Below are 21,713 nucleotides of genomic sequence, written 5' to 3'. Positions count from 1 at the left end.
TCGCCGGTTCTTCCCCCGCAGCAGCGCGGCCTGCCAGCCTTCCTGTGATTAGCATTTGCCTTGTGTGTCTGGTTTCTTCCCTTGTCTTGTCTTTGTCATTAGGGTCGAGATGGGTCTCTTGCAAATAGACTTCTAGCCACATTTCTCAGTTCAGTCTGAGAACTCCCTTTCAACACATTATTGACCGGGGCGGTGGGGGGGTGGGGGTGGTTCTTGCAGAAATTAACGAGTGTGGCCAGCAATTTGTTATGTAAGTGAATATTGAAACACTGCAGTCCGGAACGTTCAGGTAACAAAAGATATGCTTCCCTGGTGGTTCAGCGATAAAGAATCTGCCTGCCAATGCAGGAGACGCGGGTTCAATCCTTGGATCGGGAAGATCCCCTGGAGAAGGAAATGGCAACCCCATCCAGTATTCTTGCCTGGGAAATCCCATGGACAGAGGAGCCTGGCGGGCGATACCATCCATGGGGTCGCAAAAGAGTCAGACACGACTTGGCAACTAAACAACAACCAAAGACGTATTAATATGTCTGAGGTTAACAGGGGTCCACATCCGTGCCGGCTTATGTCGTCTCGTCCCCGGGTTCCTTCTTTGCCCCTTTTGCTGGCCTTTCCCTCCTTCCATTAAGTGAAGCAGACAGTTCTCCCCTTCCTTCTGCTGCTGTGGAACGTGCGCCTTGCAGTCTTACCTTCTCCTTCACCATCAGTCGCCTTTACTTTTGTGCTTGTCTGTGGAGCCTGAAGTTCATCAGCCTCCTTGCCCTCCTGCCAGATGAGACAGGGACCCTGGAAGAGCGTCCTGGGACCACACCCACCTCTCAGGTTGCTCTGCTCCAGGATGTTGTTCCGCGTTGGTTTGAGACCCTCAGTCACCTCCATCAGTGCCGTGTCTTCCGCTTACTGAGACTGACCTGCATGTTTGCTGGTGAGTCTGCTCCCAGCACATCGCCCGCACCGCTCTTTTCCTCTGGATTCAGTGTCTTTCCTGACGAACGACAGGGTCCTTCTTTACCCGAGAGCTGAGCTTGTCCGACGCCCCGGGGCTCACCCCCGCTGTCTGAGAAAGTCTTTCTGTTGGCCTCCTGCTCAGCTGATGGGTCAGGGATAGAATTCTAGGTTGACAGATATTTTCCATAAACCCTTTGATGAGTCTGTGTTTTCATTTTTGCCTCCTAGTCGATGAGCAGGCCTGTGATTCCCTTGCAAGCGGTGTCTCTCTTCGCCCTGGGTGTTCAGGTTTGCTCTGCCTTTGGGAACCTGCAGTGGATCTGTTTTTCAAGAGGTCGAGAGAAGAAAGCTTGAGGTTTTCTTTTTTCTTTTTTACTGGAAAACCCTTTTTGTGTGTGTCTCCTCACACCGTGGCTCTGTGCCTCTCTGCCTCGCTGGGAGGCAGGCTCCCGGTGACCGGCAGCCTCACGCTGACCCTGGTGCCTGCACGTCCTCAGCGTGGCATCTGCTGACATCCCATCCCGTCCTTCTCATGACCCTGCAGGGTCACCCTTCCTGGCCTGCAACCTCTACTTTGATTTTAAATATTCTTCCTGGGGAAGCATGTTCATGTTGGAGACATTTGTACACAATGGGCAGAGCTTGTCAGCTCCAATCATGCTGTTGGAAGCAGCACCATTGCCTGCTCGGGGCTTTGAGAGAACAGGGGGCACCCACCCAGCTCGGTCTGGGGGTGGGGAGTGGGAGGAGGCAGTTCTGGAAAGCACTGGGGAATGACTGAAGAGGTTTTTAGCAGGAGAATGACAGCATCTTTTAGTGCCTTTAAATATCTCTCTGGTGACAAAGAGGAGGACACGTTTGAAGCGGAGTGCAGGGCAAACCAAAGACAGAAGACTGGGTTAGGCGGCTGTGTTCACAAGTAGGAAAAGGGGGCTGGGGTTCTGGGCAGTAAGCGTGGCAGCGGAGAGAGACCCAGAAAGTGAAATCAAAGAGAACTCGGTAATGACGTGAGCAGAGGAGGGCCCAGGCTGAGCCGGGCTTCCTGGCCCCTGTGATGGATGGATGATGACACGTCTCCCTGTGACAGGCTCGACAGGAGGAGGGAAGCAGTTGGGGAAGGGGCCAAGAAGATGAGCTCAGTGTTGGACACAGACAGGCTCAGCTGTCTGCAGGACATCCAGGGGACTTGCTAGTCGGTGGCTGCACCTATGTGCTTGGGCCTCTGGCTGAGACAGGGGGCACTGATGGGGTAACTGTCGTGGAAACCACAGTTGTGGGTGACACCCTGGAGGAGAGGGTGGAGGTGTGCGCGCTCAGTCACTCAGTGGTATCCAACTCTCTGCGACCCTGTAGGCTGTAGGCCGCCAGGCTTCTCTGCCCACGGGACTTTCCAGGCAAGAATACTGGAGTGGGTTGCCATTCCTTCTCCAGGGGATCTTCCTGACCCAGGGATTGAACCCGGGTCTCCTGCATTGGCAGGTGGATTCTTTACCACTGAGCCACCAGGGAAGCCGGGCACGGGGGGAGAACGTATAGAATGAAAAGGACCAAAGATAAACACATCTAGGGAGTGAGGAGACAGAAACAGGCTCCTGCACGATTCCTGCCGCTTCTTGAGGCGTCTGATGTCACCCACTCTGGCATCCCAGGCCAGCCACCCACGCTCAGGTGGCCCCAGTGCATATCTCGGGCCATTAGCGCTTGCCCATCTTCCTGTCAAGAACGGGCGCCTTAACAAGGACCTACCGTATAGGCAGGGAGCTCTGCTCAGTGTTACGTGGCCGTTTGATTGGGAGGGGGGCTGGGGGAGAATGGAAACATGTATGTGTATGATCGAGCTCCTTTGCTGTCTACCGGAAACCATCACAACTGTGTTAACTGGCTGTCCTGGCAGGCTACACTCCAAAGGGTCGCATAGAGTCGGACATGACTGAGCGACCACGCACACACACATACAAGAGAAAAAAATTTTTTTAAAAAGAAAAAGAATGGGTGCCTTGAAGTCGGGGGCTGCATCCTACCCTCTTTATGTTCACTTTCTCTGCACGGAGCCCAGCCCGTCGTGGGTGCTTGGTAAATCTCCACCAAGAGGAGGAGAGTGGGTGGGGGAGAGATGGGTGATGAGGCCAAGAAAGGAGAGCCCTGGGAGAGGGTGTCCCTGCCTGGGGGGAGGTGTCAGGGCCACGGGGGTTCCCTGTGACCCCCTGTGTAACCCCACACGTCCCACCAGACCGGGAGCCTATCGTCAGGTGGTGTCGTGGAGGCAAACGCAGGCTGCATGGGGTCCTCAGGACACACTGCCTGCTCAGAACCATTTAATGACTGGAGAGGTTTTATTTTCTACATAAAAATGGTGTCACTAGACTTCCCTGGTGGCCCAGTGGTTAAGAATCCGCCTTGCAGTTCAGGGGATGCAGGTTCCATCCCTCGTCAGGAAAATAAGATCCTGCAAGCCTCGGAGTAACTACAGACTCCATGTGCTGCAACTAAGACCCAATGCAGCCAAATAAGCAAAAAAAAAGAAAAAACAACACTTTTTAAATGGTGTCGTCCCCCATCCCTCACCAGCCACAAACCCAGAGAGGACCCAGCAGGCCAGGAGATGTGACACCCCCACTCAAGACTGCACGGGCGCTTGGATTCTCAGACTCGCTGGAGGAGGGACCGTGGTCGAGGTGTCCGTTCGACCCTGACAAAAACAGAAGTAGCATTTCCTACAGCAGGATTTTGAAAGAGCTGCCCTCTGCGGTTTGACATGAGCAGAAGGACTCATGTCAAAGGACTGCCTTCTTGCAGGAAGCGAAACATGTAGGGAACAGCTGCAGACACGAGCGGGCCATTGTCCTCCCTGGGAGCTGGAGGCCCTGCACTGTGTCCCGGAGGCGTGCAGGTGGAGGGCGGCCTGTCCTGGTGAATCTAAGGTTTATTGTGAAACACTACATGTCTCACCGCTGCAAAAAGCATCTATTTATGACCTGCCCGTGCTTGGTGCAAGGCAAGCTTCCTCCCACCACATCCTGTGACCAAACACAGAGATCATTGCGTTAGAACTGCTGGCCACTCCCCCAGAGGATCCATGCATCAGCCCCTCTGCACTTCCCCTCACTCGCATCCCAATTCCCTTTCAAGTGCACATGTTAGAGCTCCAGCAGGGGATGCCGTCAAGAACAGAGGGCGGGGCTTATCCACTGGTGGTCCAGTGGATAAGAATCCACTTGCCAATGCAGAGGACATGGGTTTGATCCCTGGTCCAGGAAGATCTCACATGCTGAGGGACAGCTAAGCCTTTGCTCCGCAACTACTGAAGCCCGTGCATCTAGGGCCCATGCTCTGCAACAAGAGCAGCCACCATGATGAGAAGCCCACACACCCCAACTCAAGAGTCGCCCCACTCAGCACAACTAGAGAAAGCCCTCTCGCAGCAATGAAGACCTAGCACAGACAAAATAAATTTTTATTTTTTTGAAAAAAAAAGAGAGAATGTGGCTCAAGTCCCGGGCTGCTGGGGGGCAGGGCAAGAGTCTTCTGCTGACCGGGGGTCTGGACGACAGGGGACAAGTTCTGGGCTGGTTCAGCCCCTGGAGACACTGGCACTACCGCACTTAATGCAGGACTTTTCAATGCACCGCTGCAAGGGATGCCCGCAGATCCGGTCTTGTGTTGACCCATGGATTTCTCTGATGAGTACAGGACTGGAGGAAACGGAAGCAAAGTAACTTGATCAAGGCCATTTGTCTGCAATGATGGCTTGGAACAGATGAAATGAGATGAAAGTCCCCGAATTCCACAGTTTGCTGAGCCATTAAATCCGGTAACAGAAGACGGGAGGAAAGCCCCTCCCCCTCACAGCCAGCAGCCTCCATCACAGCTGTCACCAGCAGCTATCAAATCTGCTCTTTTCTTTAAAAACTAAGGAGGGTGCGCTGGTTCCGTGAAGATTTCCAGTGTGGTGAAGCTCCAGCAGAAGGTGTCACTTGACACCTCCGGAGAATCGGCTCCCTTGTCTGCCCTTTTGGACCTTCCCGTGCTGGTCTGTCTTCAAGATAAGCACAAGAAACCCCTCGCTGGCCTTTAAACCATATTGGTTTGAACTTAAAATGCTGAGGGAAAAAACACGGTTTCAGGACAAGTTCTTACATTTCCTTTAGATCAACCCACTTGAAAAAAAAAAAATTGTGGTAAAATACCCCTAACTTAAAATTTACCATTAGTCACAATTAGTGCAGTCAATGTTGTACACCCATCACCACTGACTAGTTCCAGAATATTTTCATCAAAGGAAACACCCCAACTCCTCTAATATGTTTTCTGTCTCTATGAATTTGCTTATTCGGAACATTTCATATGAGTGGAATTATATAACATGTAGCTTTTTCTGTCTAGCTTAACAAGGTTCATCTATGTTGTAGCAGGCATCATTACTTCATTCTTTTTATGGCTAAATAATATTTCATTGGACCACATTTGTTTGTCCCTTCCTCAGTTGATAGATGTTTGGGTTATTTTTACCTTTAAATTATTAAAGCATGGCTAATTTACAATGTTGTGTTAGTTTTGAGTGTACAGCAGAGTGATTCAGTTATATGTGTATATATTATTTTTCAGATTATTTTCCATCATAGTTTATTATAAGATATTGAATATAGTTCTCTGTGCTTTATAGGAGGTCCTTGTTGTTTATTTACTTTATGTATAGCAGTGTGTATATATTAATCCCAGTCTTCTCATTTCTCTCTCCCCCTCCCCTCTGTCCCCTTTGGGAACCATAGGTTTGTTTTCTATGTCTGTATGTCAATTTCTGTTTTGTAAATAAGATTTTAAACTTTGTACCAAGTTTTGGATTCCATACATAAGTGATGTCATACATTTGTCTTTCTCTGACTTACTTCGCTTAGAATGATCATCTCTACATCCATCCATATTGCTGCAAGGGGCATTATTTCGTTCTTTTTATGGCTGAGTAACATTCCGTTGTGTGTATGTACCACATCTTATTTATCCATTCATCAGTCAGGGGAAATTCAGTTCGCTTCCATGTGAGCAGTGCTGCAGCGAACTGGGGTGCATGTATGTTTTTAAATTACGGTGTTTTCCAGATATATGTCCAGGAGTGGGATGACACTATAAAACTCCTAGAGGAAAACATAGGCAGAACACTCTTTGACCTAAATTGTAACAGTATCTTTTAGGATCTGTCTCCTAATGGAAATAAAAACAAAAATAAACAAATGGGACCTAATTAAACCTAAAAGCTTTTGCACAGCAAAGGAAACCATAGACAAAAAGAAAAGACAGCCTACAGAAAGGGAGAAAATATCTGCAAACAATGCTACTGAAAAGGGATTAATTTCAAAAACATACAAACAGCTCATAGAGCTTAATATCAAACAATAAACAACCCATCAAACATGGGCAGAAGACCTACATAGACATTTCTTCAAAGACATACAGATGGCCAAAAGGCACATGAAAAGATGTTTGATGTTGCTGATTTTTAGAGAAATATAAATCAAAACTATAATGAGGTATCACTTCACACAAGTCAGAATAGCCATCTTCAAAAAATCTACAAATATTAAATGCTGGAGAGGGGGTGGAGAAAAAGAAACCCTCCTACACTCTTGGTGGGATTATAAATTGGTATAGCCACTATAAAGGACAGTAGAGGTTCCTTTAAAAACTAGAGTCACCCTATGACCCTAAAATCCCACTCCTAGGCATATGTTAGGAGTTTTATAGTATCTGGTGTTACATTTAAGTCTTTAATTCATTTTGAGTTTATTTTTGTATATAGTGTTATGTTCTAATGTCATTCTTTTACTGTCCAGTTTTTCCAGCACCACTTATTGAAGAGACTATCTCTTCTCCATTATATTCTTACCTCCTTTGTAGTAGATTAATTGACCATAAGTGTGTGGGTTTATTTCTGGGCTTTCTCTTCTGATCTATATGTGTGTTTTTAGGCCAGTACCATGTTGTTTTGATGACTGTAGCTTTGTAGTATAGTCTGAAGTCAAGGAGGGTGATTCCTCTAGCTCCATTCTTCTCAAGATTGTTTTGGTTTTTCAGCGGCTTTTGTGTTTCCATGTGTTTTTTCAAAAAAAAATTTTTTTGAGTGCTCAGTTGGTCACTTGTGTCCAACTGTGCAACAACCCCATGGACTGTAGCCCACCAGGTTCCTCTGTCCATGGGACTTCCCAGGCAAGAATACTGGAGTCAGTTGCCATTCCCTCCTCCAGGGGATCTTCCCAACCCAGGGATTGAATGGACTCTTTACTGCTGAGCCACGGGGAGACCCAAGTTTTAAAAACTCTTGTTCTAGTTCTATGAAAAATGCCACTGGTAATCTGATTGGGATTGCAGTGAGTGTGTAGATTGCTTTGGGCAGTGTGGTCATTCTCCTCTAACTGCTGTGGCTAGGACTTTCGAAACCATGTTGAGTAAGTGTCCAGAGTGGGCACTCTTGTCTTGTTCTTGATCGTAGAGAATATGCTCTCAGCTCTTCACCGCTGAGTATGATGTGAGTTCTGGGTTTGCCATATACATGGCCTTTATTATATAGAAGTGTGTTCTCTCTGTGCCCACTATCTGAAGAGGTTCTTTATTATCATAAATGGATGAAATGTATCCAAAGCTTATTCTGCATTACTGTAAATAATGCTGCTCTAAACATTCCTATATCAGTTTTTGTTTGAACACCTGTTTTCACTTCTTTTGCGTATATATCCAGAAGTGGGTCGTGTGGTAATTCTCTTCGCTTCCTCTACAAGTCAGACTCAGTCCACGTTACCTTACTCTGTTGTCTGTTTGATGGCAGTGTGGATGGCATCAGCCTGGAGTTGCTTAGCTCCCTAGCTCTTCAGACCAAAAAGCCGGTTCTTCTTCCTGCCCTCAACACATGTAACTACTCAACCCCCTCTCTTCTGCCCAAACCCCACAGCAGCCTTACAAAGATAGGCAGGAACTCAGGGCACCTCCAACTGCAAGCAGGGCTGCAGCGCTGGGGCTCTGCTCGGTCTGGAGGGTCCAAGCGCCCCTCACCAAGACCACAGGCTCAGCAACCTGGCTCCCACAGGAATGAAGAGGTGCCCGAGTCACTGCCCCCAACGGGCTCTGCTATTTTTATGCCCAAGCCTGGTTAAAAATAGCCATCTAAGCCAAGGTTTTAGCTGAAGCAGACGAGACATTAAGCAGCAGATACCTAATGCCCATGAGAGATAACAATGGGTCTCTTCCTGTGTCCACTTTCTGCTTCAACAACACGTTGAACAAGAAAGCTGGTAAACAGCCATGTGGAAAGCCCCTAAGAACACGGCCACGGCTGCCCACTCAGTGCTCCGGCAAAGGCCAGCCTGGTGTTCCGGGCACTCAGAGGCTGAGAGCGCCACTGCCCGAGGGTGTTCTTCCTCCAGAGTAAGGGTCTGAGTGATGGTGTCACCCAAGCCCAGCAGGGCCTGGAAAGCGCCTCCCTCTCCCCTGGGCCAGGCTGGGCGGACGTGCAGTTGTGCCAGCCTTGGCCTGGCTTCCCATCCAGGTGGACCCTTGGCATCCCCTGCCAAGAGCAGCCACCGCCCAGGGAACCCAACCTGACCATACCCAAGAGCGCCCCGGGGGAATCGAAGGCAGGCCAGCGCGTCCAGACCTCCCGGCGCTGAGGAAGCCAGCGAGGCTCGAGGCGCAGGGTGAGACTGTGCTGGCCGCCAGGTCTCCCAGCTCTTACGTAAGCGGCTTCTGAAGTGCAGTCAATGCGTCTCAAGGCGCCGGAGGATGGGTGCTGCTTCTACCTAAAAGGTGCGCCGCCTCCCCACCCGGCACCCCGCTGAGCCAGGAGAGCCACGTGGCCCCCGGGCTGGGGAGCACACACGAGCTGCCCGCCATGTGGGTAGAAGTGCCGCTCACCCTCCTGCCACATTGTCAGCCACAGAGCCGCCCCATGTGGGAGCAGCACCCCCCACCCAGGGCCGCTGGCATCAGGCTGGTTCTCACAGCCGGACCCACGACAGGCAGGGCCGAGCCAGGACTCACGGAAGGCATTTCTCTTGTCGGGGACCATGGGTAGGGAAGAGCCTCCATTTACCCCTGGGGCTCTCTCTTGCCATCAGAACTGATGATCACATCAGAGCCCCTTGCCGCGACATCCCCCAGCTGACATCTAAAGCCCAGGCCCTGGTCCCTGGCCTCAGGCCCGAGGGTGGTGGCCGCGGCTCCATGCTGTGTCCTGCCGCGCGTGTGGGTTCTCGGGAGCTGGGCCCTGGCTCCCCTCTGACTTTGGTTTGGGCGTATAGCCAAGCGCCATCTCTCCCATCCTCCCCCTCTCTGCGCCCAGCCTGGGGGGCACCTGTGTGGCCCGGGAGACTCCCCCGGCCCCGGCCGCCTGCTGACTGCCTGTCTTCTTCTCGGTTCTTCCAGCGAGAAGCGCCATCTGCAAGTCAACGTCACCAACCCGGTCCAGTGCAGCCTGCACGGGAAGAAGTGCACAGTCTCCGTGGAGACACGGCTCAACCAGCCGCAGCCTGACTTCACCAAGAATCGCTCGGGCTTCATCCTCAGTGTGCCCGGCAACTGAGGCGCAGGGAGACGAGGGCTGCCCGCCCAGCCGCCACTAGACACCCGCTCGTCAGGGTCCAGGCTGGGAGGGAGCCCCCTGCCTCCCCTCCAGCTCCTCCCCGAGGGCCAGCCCGGCTTCTGCCTTTGATCTCTGCCTTCCTCTGTCCCGACTGTCCATGGCCCCCTCAACAAATCAAAGACCCTGTGTCCAGCCCAGCCTGCAGCAGCCCCTCCAAAACAGCTCCCCTCTGGTCAGCAAGGGCCACCCCCATGCCAGGTCAGATCGGCCTGCCTGGCCCTGCCAGGGGAGGGCTGGGGGAGCCTGGATGTCGTTTCCAACCAAAGCCAAGCCCCTGGAGTTGGGGGCGGCTGTGGGGAGGTAGCCCGGCCCTCTCTCTGGGGCCAGCTGCCCCTTCCTCCCCAAGGTGATGGCAACCCCACGCCCTGGTTCAGGGAGCTTCTCAGAGCTCCCCGTGGACCCCATCTCCCCAGCAGCCCGCCAAGACCACCAGGTGAGCAGGTTCACCTGGAGAACCAGCCCCTCTGCCCAGGAGCCCCTGGCCAAAGGAACCATCCCGCCCAGTGGGCAGTCTGTCCCGCTCGGAGCCGGCCCCAGCCCCTTGACCCTCTGCCCAGAGAACATGGCTCGGGGAATGCTACAGGAATCATCTTACTTATCCATGCAGCCCAGGCCGTGATGGTCTTACACTTATTTCTGCAGTTAGGAGCAGGGTTACTAACCAGATACCACGTCCGCTGTACCCACACTGGTGTCAGGAACACTAATAAAATGGAATAAAAGGGGAGCACTCGGGGGTCTAGAAGTTTTCCCCCTCCAACGCCTCTGCCTCACACTCACATGGAGAACCAGGCCGGGGGCGGGAGGGTCGGGGCCCACAGGAACTTGGGGAATGGGAGCGATAGGAAAGAGAGCGGGGTCCTGGCACTGCGGGCCAGGCCAGGATGCCCACCCAGGCTAGGAGAGTGGTCACCCTGCCAGTCCCTGCCCTGCAGAGGGTACGTGTGTTCCAGACGCCCTGGGACCACGCCGCACTCCCCTGGGCAGCCCCGGGCCTCCCAGCCTGGAACCTTCAAGAGTCAAGACCCAGGCACCCCATGTGGTTAAGGGGGCGCTAAGAATGAGCCCACGCCCCAGGTGGAGCCAGGCAGGGTGTCGAAAAGAACACTGTTTCACCGCTGGGGCTCCTCCCCGACCCCCTCCACGCTCCTCCCCCTGTCCCCCTCCATGCTCCTCCCACCCCACACCCCAGCCCCGCCTGGCACACCCAGGGCCCACCGCCGCCCCCAGGATGCCGAGCACATGCACACCCCATACCATCCACAGCACAAGAACCCTGCTGCCATCCAGGTCTCTGAAACCCACTCTCATCCTCCAAGCCTGGTCAGCTGCCCGCACAGGGCCCCATTCAGCAACACCCACAGCTTTGCCAACTGCCTTGACACTGTCAGTCCTCCCTAACTGGAACATCGCCTCTCCTTTCCACTTACTGCCCCAAACTTGTTGCTTTACTAGATACATGCAAATGTTATGTTTTAGACACACCAAAACAGAATATGCCAAACGAGTGCCTTTCGGAGGCTGGAGAGGAAGGGGGAGCCCGGAGTCCCACCTCCCACTGTTGGGTGTGGCCTCTGGCCCTTGAGCTCAGCGCCTCCCGGCTGAGGGCCGATGCGCCAGCACCGTCCACAAGCACTTTTTCATGATGTCCTGCAAGAAGTCAGTGTGTGCAGCCACTGAAGGAAAGAATTTCAGGTGTGATCACGGCGCCGAAGGCAAAGCAGGGGGGACACAGTGATTGTATGCAATGAAGTGTTTTCTCGTGATTTTGTTAAGTGTGGTTTTATGGTTTGGTGCGTATATTCCTATTTTCCATTAAATTAACTTTATTTCTAAAGCATATTTTGATTTATCATCAAGAGCAATAAAGCATTAAATCTTACTCTTAAAGGTATTCTGCTTATTGAGTTGAAAACTATCTAAAATGGTGAAATTTGGGCATGTAGAAAGTCAATTGTTATCCTGGAGGCTGAAAGGAGCATTAAGCACAAGGTAAAAATGGATGATAGTTGGCCTGGGGCTTTTGATGAAAAATATTAAATAGTGAGAAGACAGCTGTGGGGAGGAGCCAGGAGGGGGCGGAGGGGTGGTGGTAAATCCACACTTTTCTTCCACTATGTTGAGGCCTGTGCACTGAAAGCGCATTGCTTTCACCTTTACTGAAATCGAAGCGCGCAGAGAATAAAGGCAAGGCTTGGATCCCCAGGGCTGCAGCTCAGGGAGAGGCCCGAGTGCACCCTGGCTGGCTGGCTGGTCAGCCCCTCCCCGAACCCGCTGGCTGGGATGGGTGAGCTGCCAGCAAGCAAGGCCCTGCAGGGAGATGGGGCCACCCCAGCACCCCAGGGTGCTGCAGCCAGAGGACGCTCCCAACCCCCGGTCACTGGCCGGAGCACGCAACGACGGCTTCTGACTCAGAAGACAAGGCGCCCCGATCGCAAGGCTGCCAGCTTCAAAGGCACAACCTGCACAGGTGCCCCCCAAGGCCCAGGGCAGCTCCAGCCCGCCAGGCGCCGAGCCCGGGGAGGACTGAGACCAACACACCAGGTCTCCAAGGCTCAGGCTGGTGGCAAGAGGGAGCACAGACCGATGGCAATACAACCGGTAGGGGGCCCCAGCCTTGCCACAGTTAGGGGCTGGGGAGGCTGCTTATCTGGGAGCTGGAGTTTGCTCCTTTGGAAACCTGCGCAGAGCTAGGCTGGCGGCGCTGAACCACACGGACCCAGCCGGCTCCTGCTGGCCTCGGGACCTCCGGGCAGTGGGCTACAGGCAGAGCCTGGCCCCGCACACCCGGGGGCCCAGCCCTCACCAGGCCATGCCTGGGCCTGACTCTCCCTGGTCGGAGGTCCTGGGCCTTGGGAGACCAACTCCTGCCCTGGCCACGCCAAGAAACCCAAGCTGACTTCACCTGGGCTTCTTTCTTAATCACCTTAACCGTGAACACAATTGTTAAGCCTTCTCCCCTAACCCTGCCCTCCTCCCCTCCCCCACACCGCAATCCAATTATGTTCTGAGCACAGGAATCCTTTATAAAAATGAGCGAGCCCCCAACCTGCTCTTGAAGGATGTGCCCACACAAAATGGTCTGTGTAATGGATGGTCAGTGCATTTTATTTAATCAGCACAGTACAAAAATAAATAAAAATAAGGGGAGGGGAATTAAATTACAGCCAAACTGAGCTTCATGACCTTGTCAGATTATAAACCACACATACTTACAAACACGCTACGCATACATACAAAAATGAGACAAATATAAATTAATATTAACAATACCCACAGTTTGGTCAAAGAATAGCTACAGAAGAAATTGCACTAAAAAACCAACATACATCGCACGTGTGTAATTAGCAGTTTCAAATATACAGCTAAGAATAGTTCCAAGTGGAAAAAAAAAATGGCACATTTCCTTTTCATTGCAAGTTTAACAACTGCTAGAACAAAACTAAGTTCTAATAACTGCATGGAAAGAATATATCAACCCTTCAGGTTTTACAAGAAAAAAGAGAAAAACCAAATCCTGAACTATTATTCCTGTGACTTGTTCTGTGCACGGGTGTAATTTTCACAGCCATCTGTTCTAAGATTATTTTTCTTAAGACACAAAATGCTCCTGGTTTGCATGCACAATATCACTGTAAAAGCAACAATTAAAGAATAAAGGGTGGGGGTTTTTTTGTAGGTTAGTTTTTTCCTTTTTTTTTTTTAATTGTTCTAAAAGTAGTCTTCATAGCAGCATGTCAAATGGGTTCATTGCTTGCACACTCAAGTATATCAGTTTCTTTACACAATGCTGATGACCAGTGCAGAGGAGGAGACCTCGCCAGGCTTCACATGGATGGAACTAGAGAGTTCTTTCTTTAGTCCCCAACCATTCCTGAAATTTGCACCGCCTCCATAAATTAAAAAAATAAATATGGAGAGAGAGAGAGAAGGAAACACACAAAACTGGAATCCCGCGGGTGCGCCTTCCCGTAGTTTCAGGCCCGGCAAGGCCCACGAAGGAGCAACTCCAGACCCCGGGTCCCGGCTCTTCACACTTAGCCCCCCGACACCACCCTCCCCCCCCACCCTCGCGTGCCGCCGGGGCCCCGACGCCCCCACCGGCCGCCTACCTCAGGTCACACACGGCAGCAGGATCTACACAGACAGGCTGTGTGACAACTCCCGCGGAGAAGAGGCGCTGCACGCGAGGTCCCCGCCGGCAGCCGCGGGTTCCTTCCAGCCCTGCGGCAGGTAAATCTGGCCGGCGGTGCTGGGAGCAGCTCAGCGTGAGCCTCGGGGCGCAGTCGAGGCCCATGCTCCCAGCTTGGGGCAGGCCCTCGTTCTCGCGAGCACCACGGGGCCCGCAGGCTCGACGCCGGGCCTATTAAATAGGGACCTCAGTTTCACAGCTTTCTCTTTTTTATGTGAATTTCAGTAGTGCTTGTGCTGAAATGGCAGCCACCTGGAAGCTAATCCTATGTAAAACGGCCCCCTGCCTCCCCCACCCCCAGCCTCCCCTTCCAGCCCCTCTTGGGGGGTTGAGACTGGAAGAGAGAATTCTCTGTGGGCCTTCACATCAGTCTTTGTTCCCCAAAGCCAGAGGGATCACAGGCGGCTAGCTCCCTTCTCTGGGTTCTCTCCCAAGCCCCCAGCCACCGATCTGGGAGAATCAGAAAGAAAATTAAGTGACACATCATGGGTTTTTACAGCCACTGGGGTTGAAGGTGGAGACCCAAACAAGCAGCTGCAAATGATCAGTGGGAGAATCAGCAGGCAGTCAGGAGTTCAGCTCCCGGCTCGTAATTGTCTCCAAGATCCAGCTGTCTCACTGGGCCTTTCGGGACAAGGCTTCGTCTTCAGGAGAGACTCAACTGTTTGGAAACAGCTTTAAATCAACCGGGGGTGAGGGGAGGGGTGCATCTTACCACATCACCCTGATCCCTGACATCACCCCCGCCCCAACCCCTGCAGCTCCGCAGGGCAAATGTCATGGGCATCGGCAGGAGCCTGAGCCCTTAGGTGGGCACCGGCTCAGTCCCAGGCATGGCAGCCCCACCTGCCCGGGAGGCAGGCTGTTGACAATGGGCACCTGCAGCTGCCCTGGCCTTCGCCACGGGATGACTAAGCTGCATGATTCAAATGAAAAATTCACCCAAGAAAGGAGTTGTCCCTGGCATCACCCCACCCCTTGGGAGCCGGGACCCAAAATGAACGAACTTAGTGAGTCAAACCAGCTCATTAACCAACACTACCAACAGGGGTGGGGGACGAAGGAGGGGAGGTTTGGAGGAGGGGGTGTGGGGGCGGTTCCATGTCTCCACAAAGGAAAGCCCTTCTCCCTAAAAAGAAAAAAGAGCAAACCAGGGTCGTGCATGGCCAAATTAAGAGGACATGATCTTCGCACCAGGCCGGCTTCCCCTCGATTGAAGAGGCTGTCCCAGGGCCACGGGCGTTTGGCCTCCTAAGCCCACGTGCGGCGCAGTCCAGGTGGCCGGCTCCAGGAGCCTCTGGGAGAACAGACGACCCAAAACAGGAGCCAGTAAATGGCCTCCAACCAAAAACTCCCGTTCCTCCCTGGGCTGCCTGGCTGTGGGCCGCCTTCCCTGCCTTGGTCCAGCAAGGGCGCAGGCGGCAGAGGCCGGTCAGTCCTTTCAATTCCCCAGAGTGAGAGGTCAGGGGCTGGAGTGGCTCTGAATACATCTTCTGAATGTTGTACAAGGTTCGGGAGTTCAGAAGCGCCCAGAGTTCTTGGCAGGGCGGAGGAAAACCCCAAGGAGGGGAGGTGGGAAGGGAGAGGCCCTTGGTGGCTTTGCTAGACACATACTGTACACAAAATCTGATTTAAGAATAAATTTTTAAAAATGAATTGAATCCTTGAGCCATGATGCAGGCTAGCGGGCTCACCGGTCCAGCCCGAGGAGGAGCCGCTTCTTGTCCTCCTGGCCGCTCTCGTTCTTCAGGTCGGAGAACACCTGCGTGAAGTAGTGGGGGTCAGCGTTGATCTGCAGCATCTTGGAGCTCATGAGGTTGATGACGGAGAGGCAGCGGTCCCAAAAGGCCTCCTTGCAGCTCTCCACCAGGAAGGGCTTGAGCGGATAGGAGATCTCGTTGCCCATGTAGGAGTAGGAGAGGTACAGGCAGGTCAGCAGGACCGCCTGGAGCTCGTGGTCGGAACCCACCTCGGAGGAGATGACATCCCGGCAGAGCATGTAGAGGAAGACCACGTTGGCCGGCGTGATGAAGCCCTGGTCCTGCCAGCCCTGCAGCAGCAGCGAGCGGTCCACGCTGCGCAGCCAGAGCACAGGGTCCGTGGGGGACAGGTGCTTCAGGCGGTAGCACCGGCGACAGAGAAACTCGCCCAGGCAGCGCAGCAGCTCGCTGGTGGACGCCTGGACGATGACCCGTTTGGGCGTCCCTGCGGAGCTGACGGCAGGGTGCGGGGCCTTCTTGACGGACGAGGAGACCCCGGTCTGCGAACCCGAGAGCTGGCTGGCAGGGGGGGCGGGCGGCTGGGCCGGCGGGGGCTGGGCGAACGTGGACAGGTTGGCGCACGACAGCGACTTCTTCAGGTTCTCATTGTTGAGGTGCGTGATGTTGTTCTGGTAGCTGCTGTTGGGCTGCACCTTCTTGGAGTTCTTCTTCTTGGCCGACACGGCCACGATCCTCTTCCACGGCAGCACGGAGATGATGGAGTGCCGCTTCAGGTTCTTGTCCTTGGCGTTCTTGCTGTTCTGCACGGCCGTGTAGTGGCCCACCGTGGCCGCGCCATCCTCAAACAGCGTGGCCTTCCGGTAGCTGGGGGACAGGGACAGCACCGTGCCCATGGTGCCTCTGCGCGCCGGGCGGGGACCCGCGCCCCTGCGCGCCCAGCCTGCCGGCTGGAGGGAAGAAGCTCACCGAGCCCGCGGCGGCCAGAGGGAGGCGGGGGCGCTCCCGAGGTCGCGTGCCGCCCCTCCGGATCTGTGGGGGGAAAACAAGATGGTTCTCAGCATCAGGCGGGGCTCGCGCCGCGCTCCTCCGCCCCGGCCTCGGCGGCCCCGGCCCCGGCCCCGCGCCCGGGGCCTTCCCCGGTTGACACGGCCCCGCCCGCGTCCCCGCGCCGCAACCCCGGCCTCTCCACTGCGGCACCGGCACCCGCTCCCGCCGCGGTCCGGATGGCAGCGCGGGGGCCCGGGCGCCGGCGGAGGCGGCCGGGAACCCCGCCTAGACACGGCGCGCGGCCGCGGCCCCGGCCCCCCGGGGGCAGCGGGCGGCCCGAGGGGCAGGCTTACCGAGCAGGTGGCTCCGGCGCTCCGCACCTTCCGCAATGCGCGCCGCGGCTCAGCGCCGCGGTCCCGGGGCTCGGCGGGGCTCGCGCGCGGCGGCGGCGGCGGCGGCTCGGGAGCTTCTGTCCAAGGTTCTGCAGGCGCCGCGGCCCCGCCCCCCGCTCGGCCGCCTTCGCCGCCGCCGCCGCCGCCGCCGCGCCCGCGCCCGCCCCGGCGCGCACCTCAGCGGCCTCCCTCTCGGGCGCGCGCGCGCGCGCGGCCCACGCGCCGGCCGGGCCTGGTCTCACCCGGGAGCCGGGGCCGCCGCCGTGCTCACCACGAGCGGCGCGCGGTGCGGGCAGCGACGCGGCCGCGAGCCCCGGGCGCCTCCCTACTAGCCGCGCCCCATCCAGGACCCGGACTCAGGCGGCACCTCCCGCCCCGCCCCGCGGGGCCGCCCCCCTCCCCGCACTGCTCACCGCCCGCTCGGCGCTGCCGCGCCAGCAGCAGCCCGGCCGCGTGAGACTCGCGAGCGCACCGCGCAGCTGAGCTCCGGCGGGTGGGGAGCGCTGGGCCGGGAGGGCCGGGGCGGGGCCGGGGAGCGACCCCGCCCGCCGCCCCGCCCAGACACGTGCTGCCTTTGTTCCCGCCGCGGCGTCCGCAGCTGCGGGCGGTGGGGGCACCCTTGGCCGCATCCGCGCCCCGGGCCGCCTGAGAAACAGTCCACCGAGGCGGGGACCGGAGCAGCCTCCTTCCATTTAACGCCTGAGACCCCGGGGACCGAAGCTAGGGCGCTCAGGGAGCAAAGGTGGGGAGGGGGGAGGCCCCGGTGCCACGCGCATCCGGCGGGGACTGTCCCATGACTTCAGAGTGCTTTTCCCTCCGGGACCTCCGTTGTCCCGTCCCGGGTCAATGCCCACCGCCCAGGTAAGTCTCAGAAATACAGGCCAGAGGCGTAGGCTGCTCTGGGCCGTCCCACGGAGCGACTCGCCTTCCCCCCCACCTGGACAGGACCCTGAGGCTCTGAGCCCATTCGTATTCAGCCCATCCTGAATGTGACCTCAGAATTTCCCCTGGCCCTCTTTATCTGTTATAGTACAACTGAAGTACCTGCTTCAACCAGCCTCTGATCTGCCGACTTAAATATTTTTCATGCTAAGCGGGTATAATTTGAAGACTCGGTGCTCCTAAAATTATTGAATTCTGAGTCAAATTCTGGTTCTGATAACTTTTCTTTTCACAAAGAATAAGAATCCTTCACAAAGGCTCTTCTTCACTTATTCTTTTAGTTTGGTTCTGGAGATTGACTCAGATTTGACCACTAACCTGGGAAAGGAGACACTTAAACCATATCCTAATTCCAATTACCACTTCTTAACCTAAGGAGGAAGTAGCAGTCCTGAGAATACCCCATCCCCTGATGCCCAGACCACCCCAACAACCTGTGTCAGCTCTGCCTATGCCCTGAGCAGTACTAAAATCTGGTGTCACTCACAATGCTACATCATCAGAAAGTACTAGAATTTGCTAAAGTACTACCCAGAGGTTTCTCTGTCGGTAATGGCCTGGGTGGCCATACAGTGGGAATGCAATGCTCGGGACTCCGGCTACTTCCTGTGGCGCTCGTTAGAAACATCCACAGCAGCTGTGGTTTTAACTTAGACGGTAAAGGTCAGCCCTTAGCTTGGTGTGCCCCTCACTCTGAACATTCCTCAAGTAAGGTATAGCCCCTACCTGCTTTTCAAATGGAGCTGTGCTCTATAGAAGGAGCTCTGAGCATCAGTCTCCTCTGAGTCCCTGGTCCGATGACTCTTCCTCAGGCAAAGCTGGACCCCAGCCTTTTTTCATTCTGCCCCTAGTGGAGGCCCTGCTCCTGACTTGGCCCATGACCACATTGCTTTTCCTGTGTCCCTTTCAGATTATGGATGGTTAAGCAGGAAATGCATGCTTTCCACTTCCCCAAATATGCTTAGATTTCTAAGCCTATAATCCACCCCTTAGAACTATCTGGACCCATCCTGCTACCTGTACCTGCAGATTTCAATTCTAACTATTCCAGTTCATGGTGGGCAGTTCCACTTCACTCCATCCCATTTCCCAAACCATGATGGAAGCTCGCGCTGGCCTGGGCCTTTTCCAGCCTGGCTGCTCTCAGGTCCACTCTTGCCTTCGCCCAGTCAGCCCTCACCTACTACCTTCAAAAAGAGCTCTTGGCAGAACTATCCCAACCTCCTCACGCTTGTCAGAGGTGAAAGTCATGTGTGCAACAGGGCATGAATGGGATGGCGCTGCCAGCACACTGGCTGTTGTGACCAAAGAACCCAGAACACTGTCCACCCGTCATGCCCGCTGTGTTTTGAGACACCACGCCACTCTGCTCACCCAGCCCACCACCACCACCACCCTCAAGTTCCCATCACTGCTCCAAATGCAAAGAAAGGGAAGAGCAACCATCTGCCCAAAACGGCAGAATCAAGGACCCAGGAGGCAGACCCAGATGAATGATGCACAGCTGTTTTCTTCCCGCTCTTCACCAGAGAACTGCAGGGAAGCTCTCCAGATCCCACCCCCATCCATCAGCCTCTTTATCCTATAGTCTGTCTCTAGCTGCCGGAAGGGCCAGCCCGCTTGGTACATGCGCTGCTGAGCTAGGATTTCCTGGAGCGTTCCCATGCTCTGCATGCCCCCTTCCCAAGGAAGGGAAGTCAACGCCCCAGTCGGCCAGCCCCCGAAATGGTTCCGAATAAAGCCGGGCTGAGCCCTGGCTCCTGAGGAAGTCGTGCTTTGTTCTCTCAGGCATCACAGAGCAGCATCTAGTGGCCCTTCTGGGCAGCACAGATTACATAACTCTAGCCTGCAGCAGGGTTTCGGAGCCAAGGGCCTCAGCCGCCACTCCCAACGCCATCAATATCTCATTAACACACAAGGAAGCCCTGGCACCATGAAGCCTAGTGCCAGAAAGGGCCCCTAAGTGAGGGAGCCAGGCCCAGGCTAGCCCATGGGCCACCCCACACTCAGCTGCGCCTGGATGCAGCTTATCGAGGCCTGGGAAAGGAAGCAGTCCTGCAAGGTCTAGGGCAGCACTGTCTGAAAAACAGTAGTAGTAATGTGAGCCACAAACACAAGCCACAGAGTTAATTCAGTATTTTCTAGCAGCCACATTTAAAAAGTGAACGGAACAGGTGAATTTTAGTAGTATATTTTATGTAACCTAATCAATGCTCAAAATATTGCAACATATGTGAAAAGGAAGTTGAGCAATGAATTTTTCATTCTTTTTTCACCTTCTTCAAAGTATTCACGTTTGTTTACTTTTGCAAGACACCCCAGTTTGAACGAGCCACATTTCCAAGGGCTGACCAGCCGCACGGGACCGGCAGCCACACCCTGGGCAGCACAGGTCTAGAGAAGTCAGCAGACATGCTGAGGGAGCAGAGGACAGGCTCTGAGCTCCTGGACTGCCCACCCCTGGCTCTGGGCCTGGGTCCTTGGGGAGAGTTTTAAAGCCCTTTATTGAAGCACAACTCCTCCTCAAGTACAACTATACACAGAGACACCATATTGAAACATGACAGAGAGTGGCTCGGGCTGGAGTTGGCAGCTAGAGCCCACCCCTTCCTCCCAGTGGCCCCAGAGAGTCTGAGGAGCAGGATGAAAATCAATGCTTTTGAACAAGATCCAAAAAAACTAAAACTAAACCACAACTGAATGCCAGGATTCTCCAGGCACCTGCCCTTCTGTTACCTGCATGTACCCCTCCCGCCGCAATTACCCGCGGAGGAAGCACCATGCTTGCTGTGCAGGTGAGGAAACAGAGGATGTTACAACCCAAACCCCATGTCCTCACTGGACCACGAGGCCTTGAAAAAACAGATAACTGAGCCCCCATCCCCATTTCAGACCTCACAGACCAGCATTCTCACCCAAAGGCCGCCACTTCACCCTGGCTCTAAAGGTCTCCCATGAAGCACATTTGAGACAGCAGAGCTCTGTCCAGTCTCGAGGGCTACATTGACCTGTCTGGACTTGATCAGAAGCCCTCCAGCACTCAAGAAAGGACACTTTTTGAAAAAAAAAATTGTTTTTATTGGAACTCATCTGAACATCAGATATACCTGGTGTTGGTTAGCAAGAACCGTTTGTACATTTGATATTGATGGTGCCAAAACCAAAACAGTGACTGGACATGATGGGGAAAGATGGTGAGAACAAAAACCTGATTTTGGAGAGGAAAATAAAAGCCAGTCAGATTCAGTGAGGATGCAAAACCTGGTACAACAAAATCCTTTTACAAAATATAAATTTATTACGAAAACCTGGAAGGATAATCTGAGAAAGGGAAAGAAAGATAAAAGGAAGGCAGCAGGAAGGAAGGAGGCAGGAGGAGGGGGAGAGGAAAAAAGAGGGGAGACAGGAAATGAGAGGAAGAGAACACAGCTGAGCACAACAGAGGCGCAGAAGCTTACCTGCCCAAATGGCATTAAGCCTTGCTATATGATCTCATCATAAGACAAAGCATGCGGAGAACAGTGCTCTACCTCCCATCCGTCCCATTTCTAAGAGGTAAATAAAGACGCTCCCTGGGAGGGGGACATGAGGTTGCTCAAAAACCCAACAACGAAAATTGAGAGGGGGGAGAAAAAAACCCACACCCCACAGTCTCATTTCCAACGTTCACTGTTTTAAAAAGGAATAAATCCATCTGACAGCAGGAGAGGAGCGGTGGGACGGGAAGAGAAGCTGAAGGGTTTCAGACAGCCTAACTCCCCTGTGGGGAGAGGAGGAAGGAAGGGAGACATGGGGTGGTCATCTGGGGGGGGGGCGCCGCGGGGGTAGAGGGGAAGAGGGAGAGACAGAAAAGAGCAGAGGAGGGGGGCAATTAAAACACTGACGTCTAATCTAGTTTACTG

At 54.3% G+C, this 21,713-nt stretch overlaps 2 protein-coding genes across 4 annotated transcripts in view; one reads left to right on the top strand and one right to left on the bottom strand.

Annotated features, from left to right (window-relative positions):
• The window catches only part of MYO1D (myosin ID), a 351,718-nt gene extending 340,251 nt beyond the window's left edge, over window positions 1-11,467 (top strand). For both annotated transcript variants that reach the window (XM_043480702.1, XM_043480703.1), the window contains exon 22: window positions 9,361-11,467. In XM_043480702.1, the coding sequence (XP_043336637.1) occupies window positions 9,361-9,517 (157 nt within the window). In that variant the 3' untranslated portion in view covers window positions 9,518-11,467. The remainder of the gene's footprint in view (window positions 1-9,360) is intronic.
• A 1,191-nt stretch (window positions 11,468-12,658) lies between these two features.
• On the bottom strand, window positions 12,659-17,430 carry CDK5R1 (cyclin dependent kinase 5 regulatory subunit 1). Of its 2 annotated transcripts, none has more exons than XM_043480705.1 (2): window positions 17,283-17,430; window positions 12,659-16,519 (listed from the first exon to the last, which is right to left on the bottom strand). In XM_043480705.1, the coding sequence occupies exon 2, from the start codon at window positions 16,381-16,383 to the stop codon at window positions 15,460-15,462; it is 924 nt and encodes a 307-aa protein (XP_043336640.1). In that variant the 5' UTR covers window positions 16,384-16,519; window positions 17,283-17,430; the 3' UTR covers window positions 12,659-15,459. The 2 variants fall into 2 exon arrangements, with proteins under 2 accessions (XP_043336640.1, XP_043336639.1); XM_043480704.1 differs by lacking the exon at window positions 17,283-17,430 and adding an exon at window positions 16,831-16,988.
• Between the last annotated feature and the right edge of the window lie 4,283 nt (window positions 17,431-21,713).

This window comes from Cervus canadensis, chromosome 1, assembly GCF_019320065.1.
Source record: "Cervus canadensis isolate Bull #8, Minnesota chromosome 1, ASM1932006v1, whole genome shotgun sequence".
In the NCBI taxonomy this organism is placed as follows: Eukaryota; Metazoa; Chordata; class Mammalia; order Artiodactyla; family Cervidae; genus Cervus; species Cervus canadensis.
Note: the sequence above shows the minus strand (reverse complement) of the source record. Positions and strands in the feature narration are given on the sequence as shown.

Coding starts and splice junctions, on each gene's coding strand:
- CDK5R1 (XM_043480705.1), bottom strand. CDS start 16,383: ATGGGCACGGTGCTGTCCCTGTCCCCCAGCTACCGGAAGGCCACGCTG.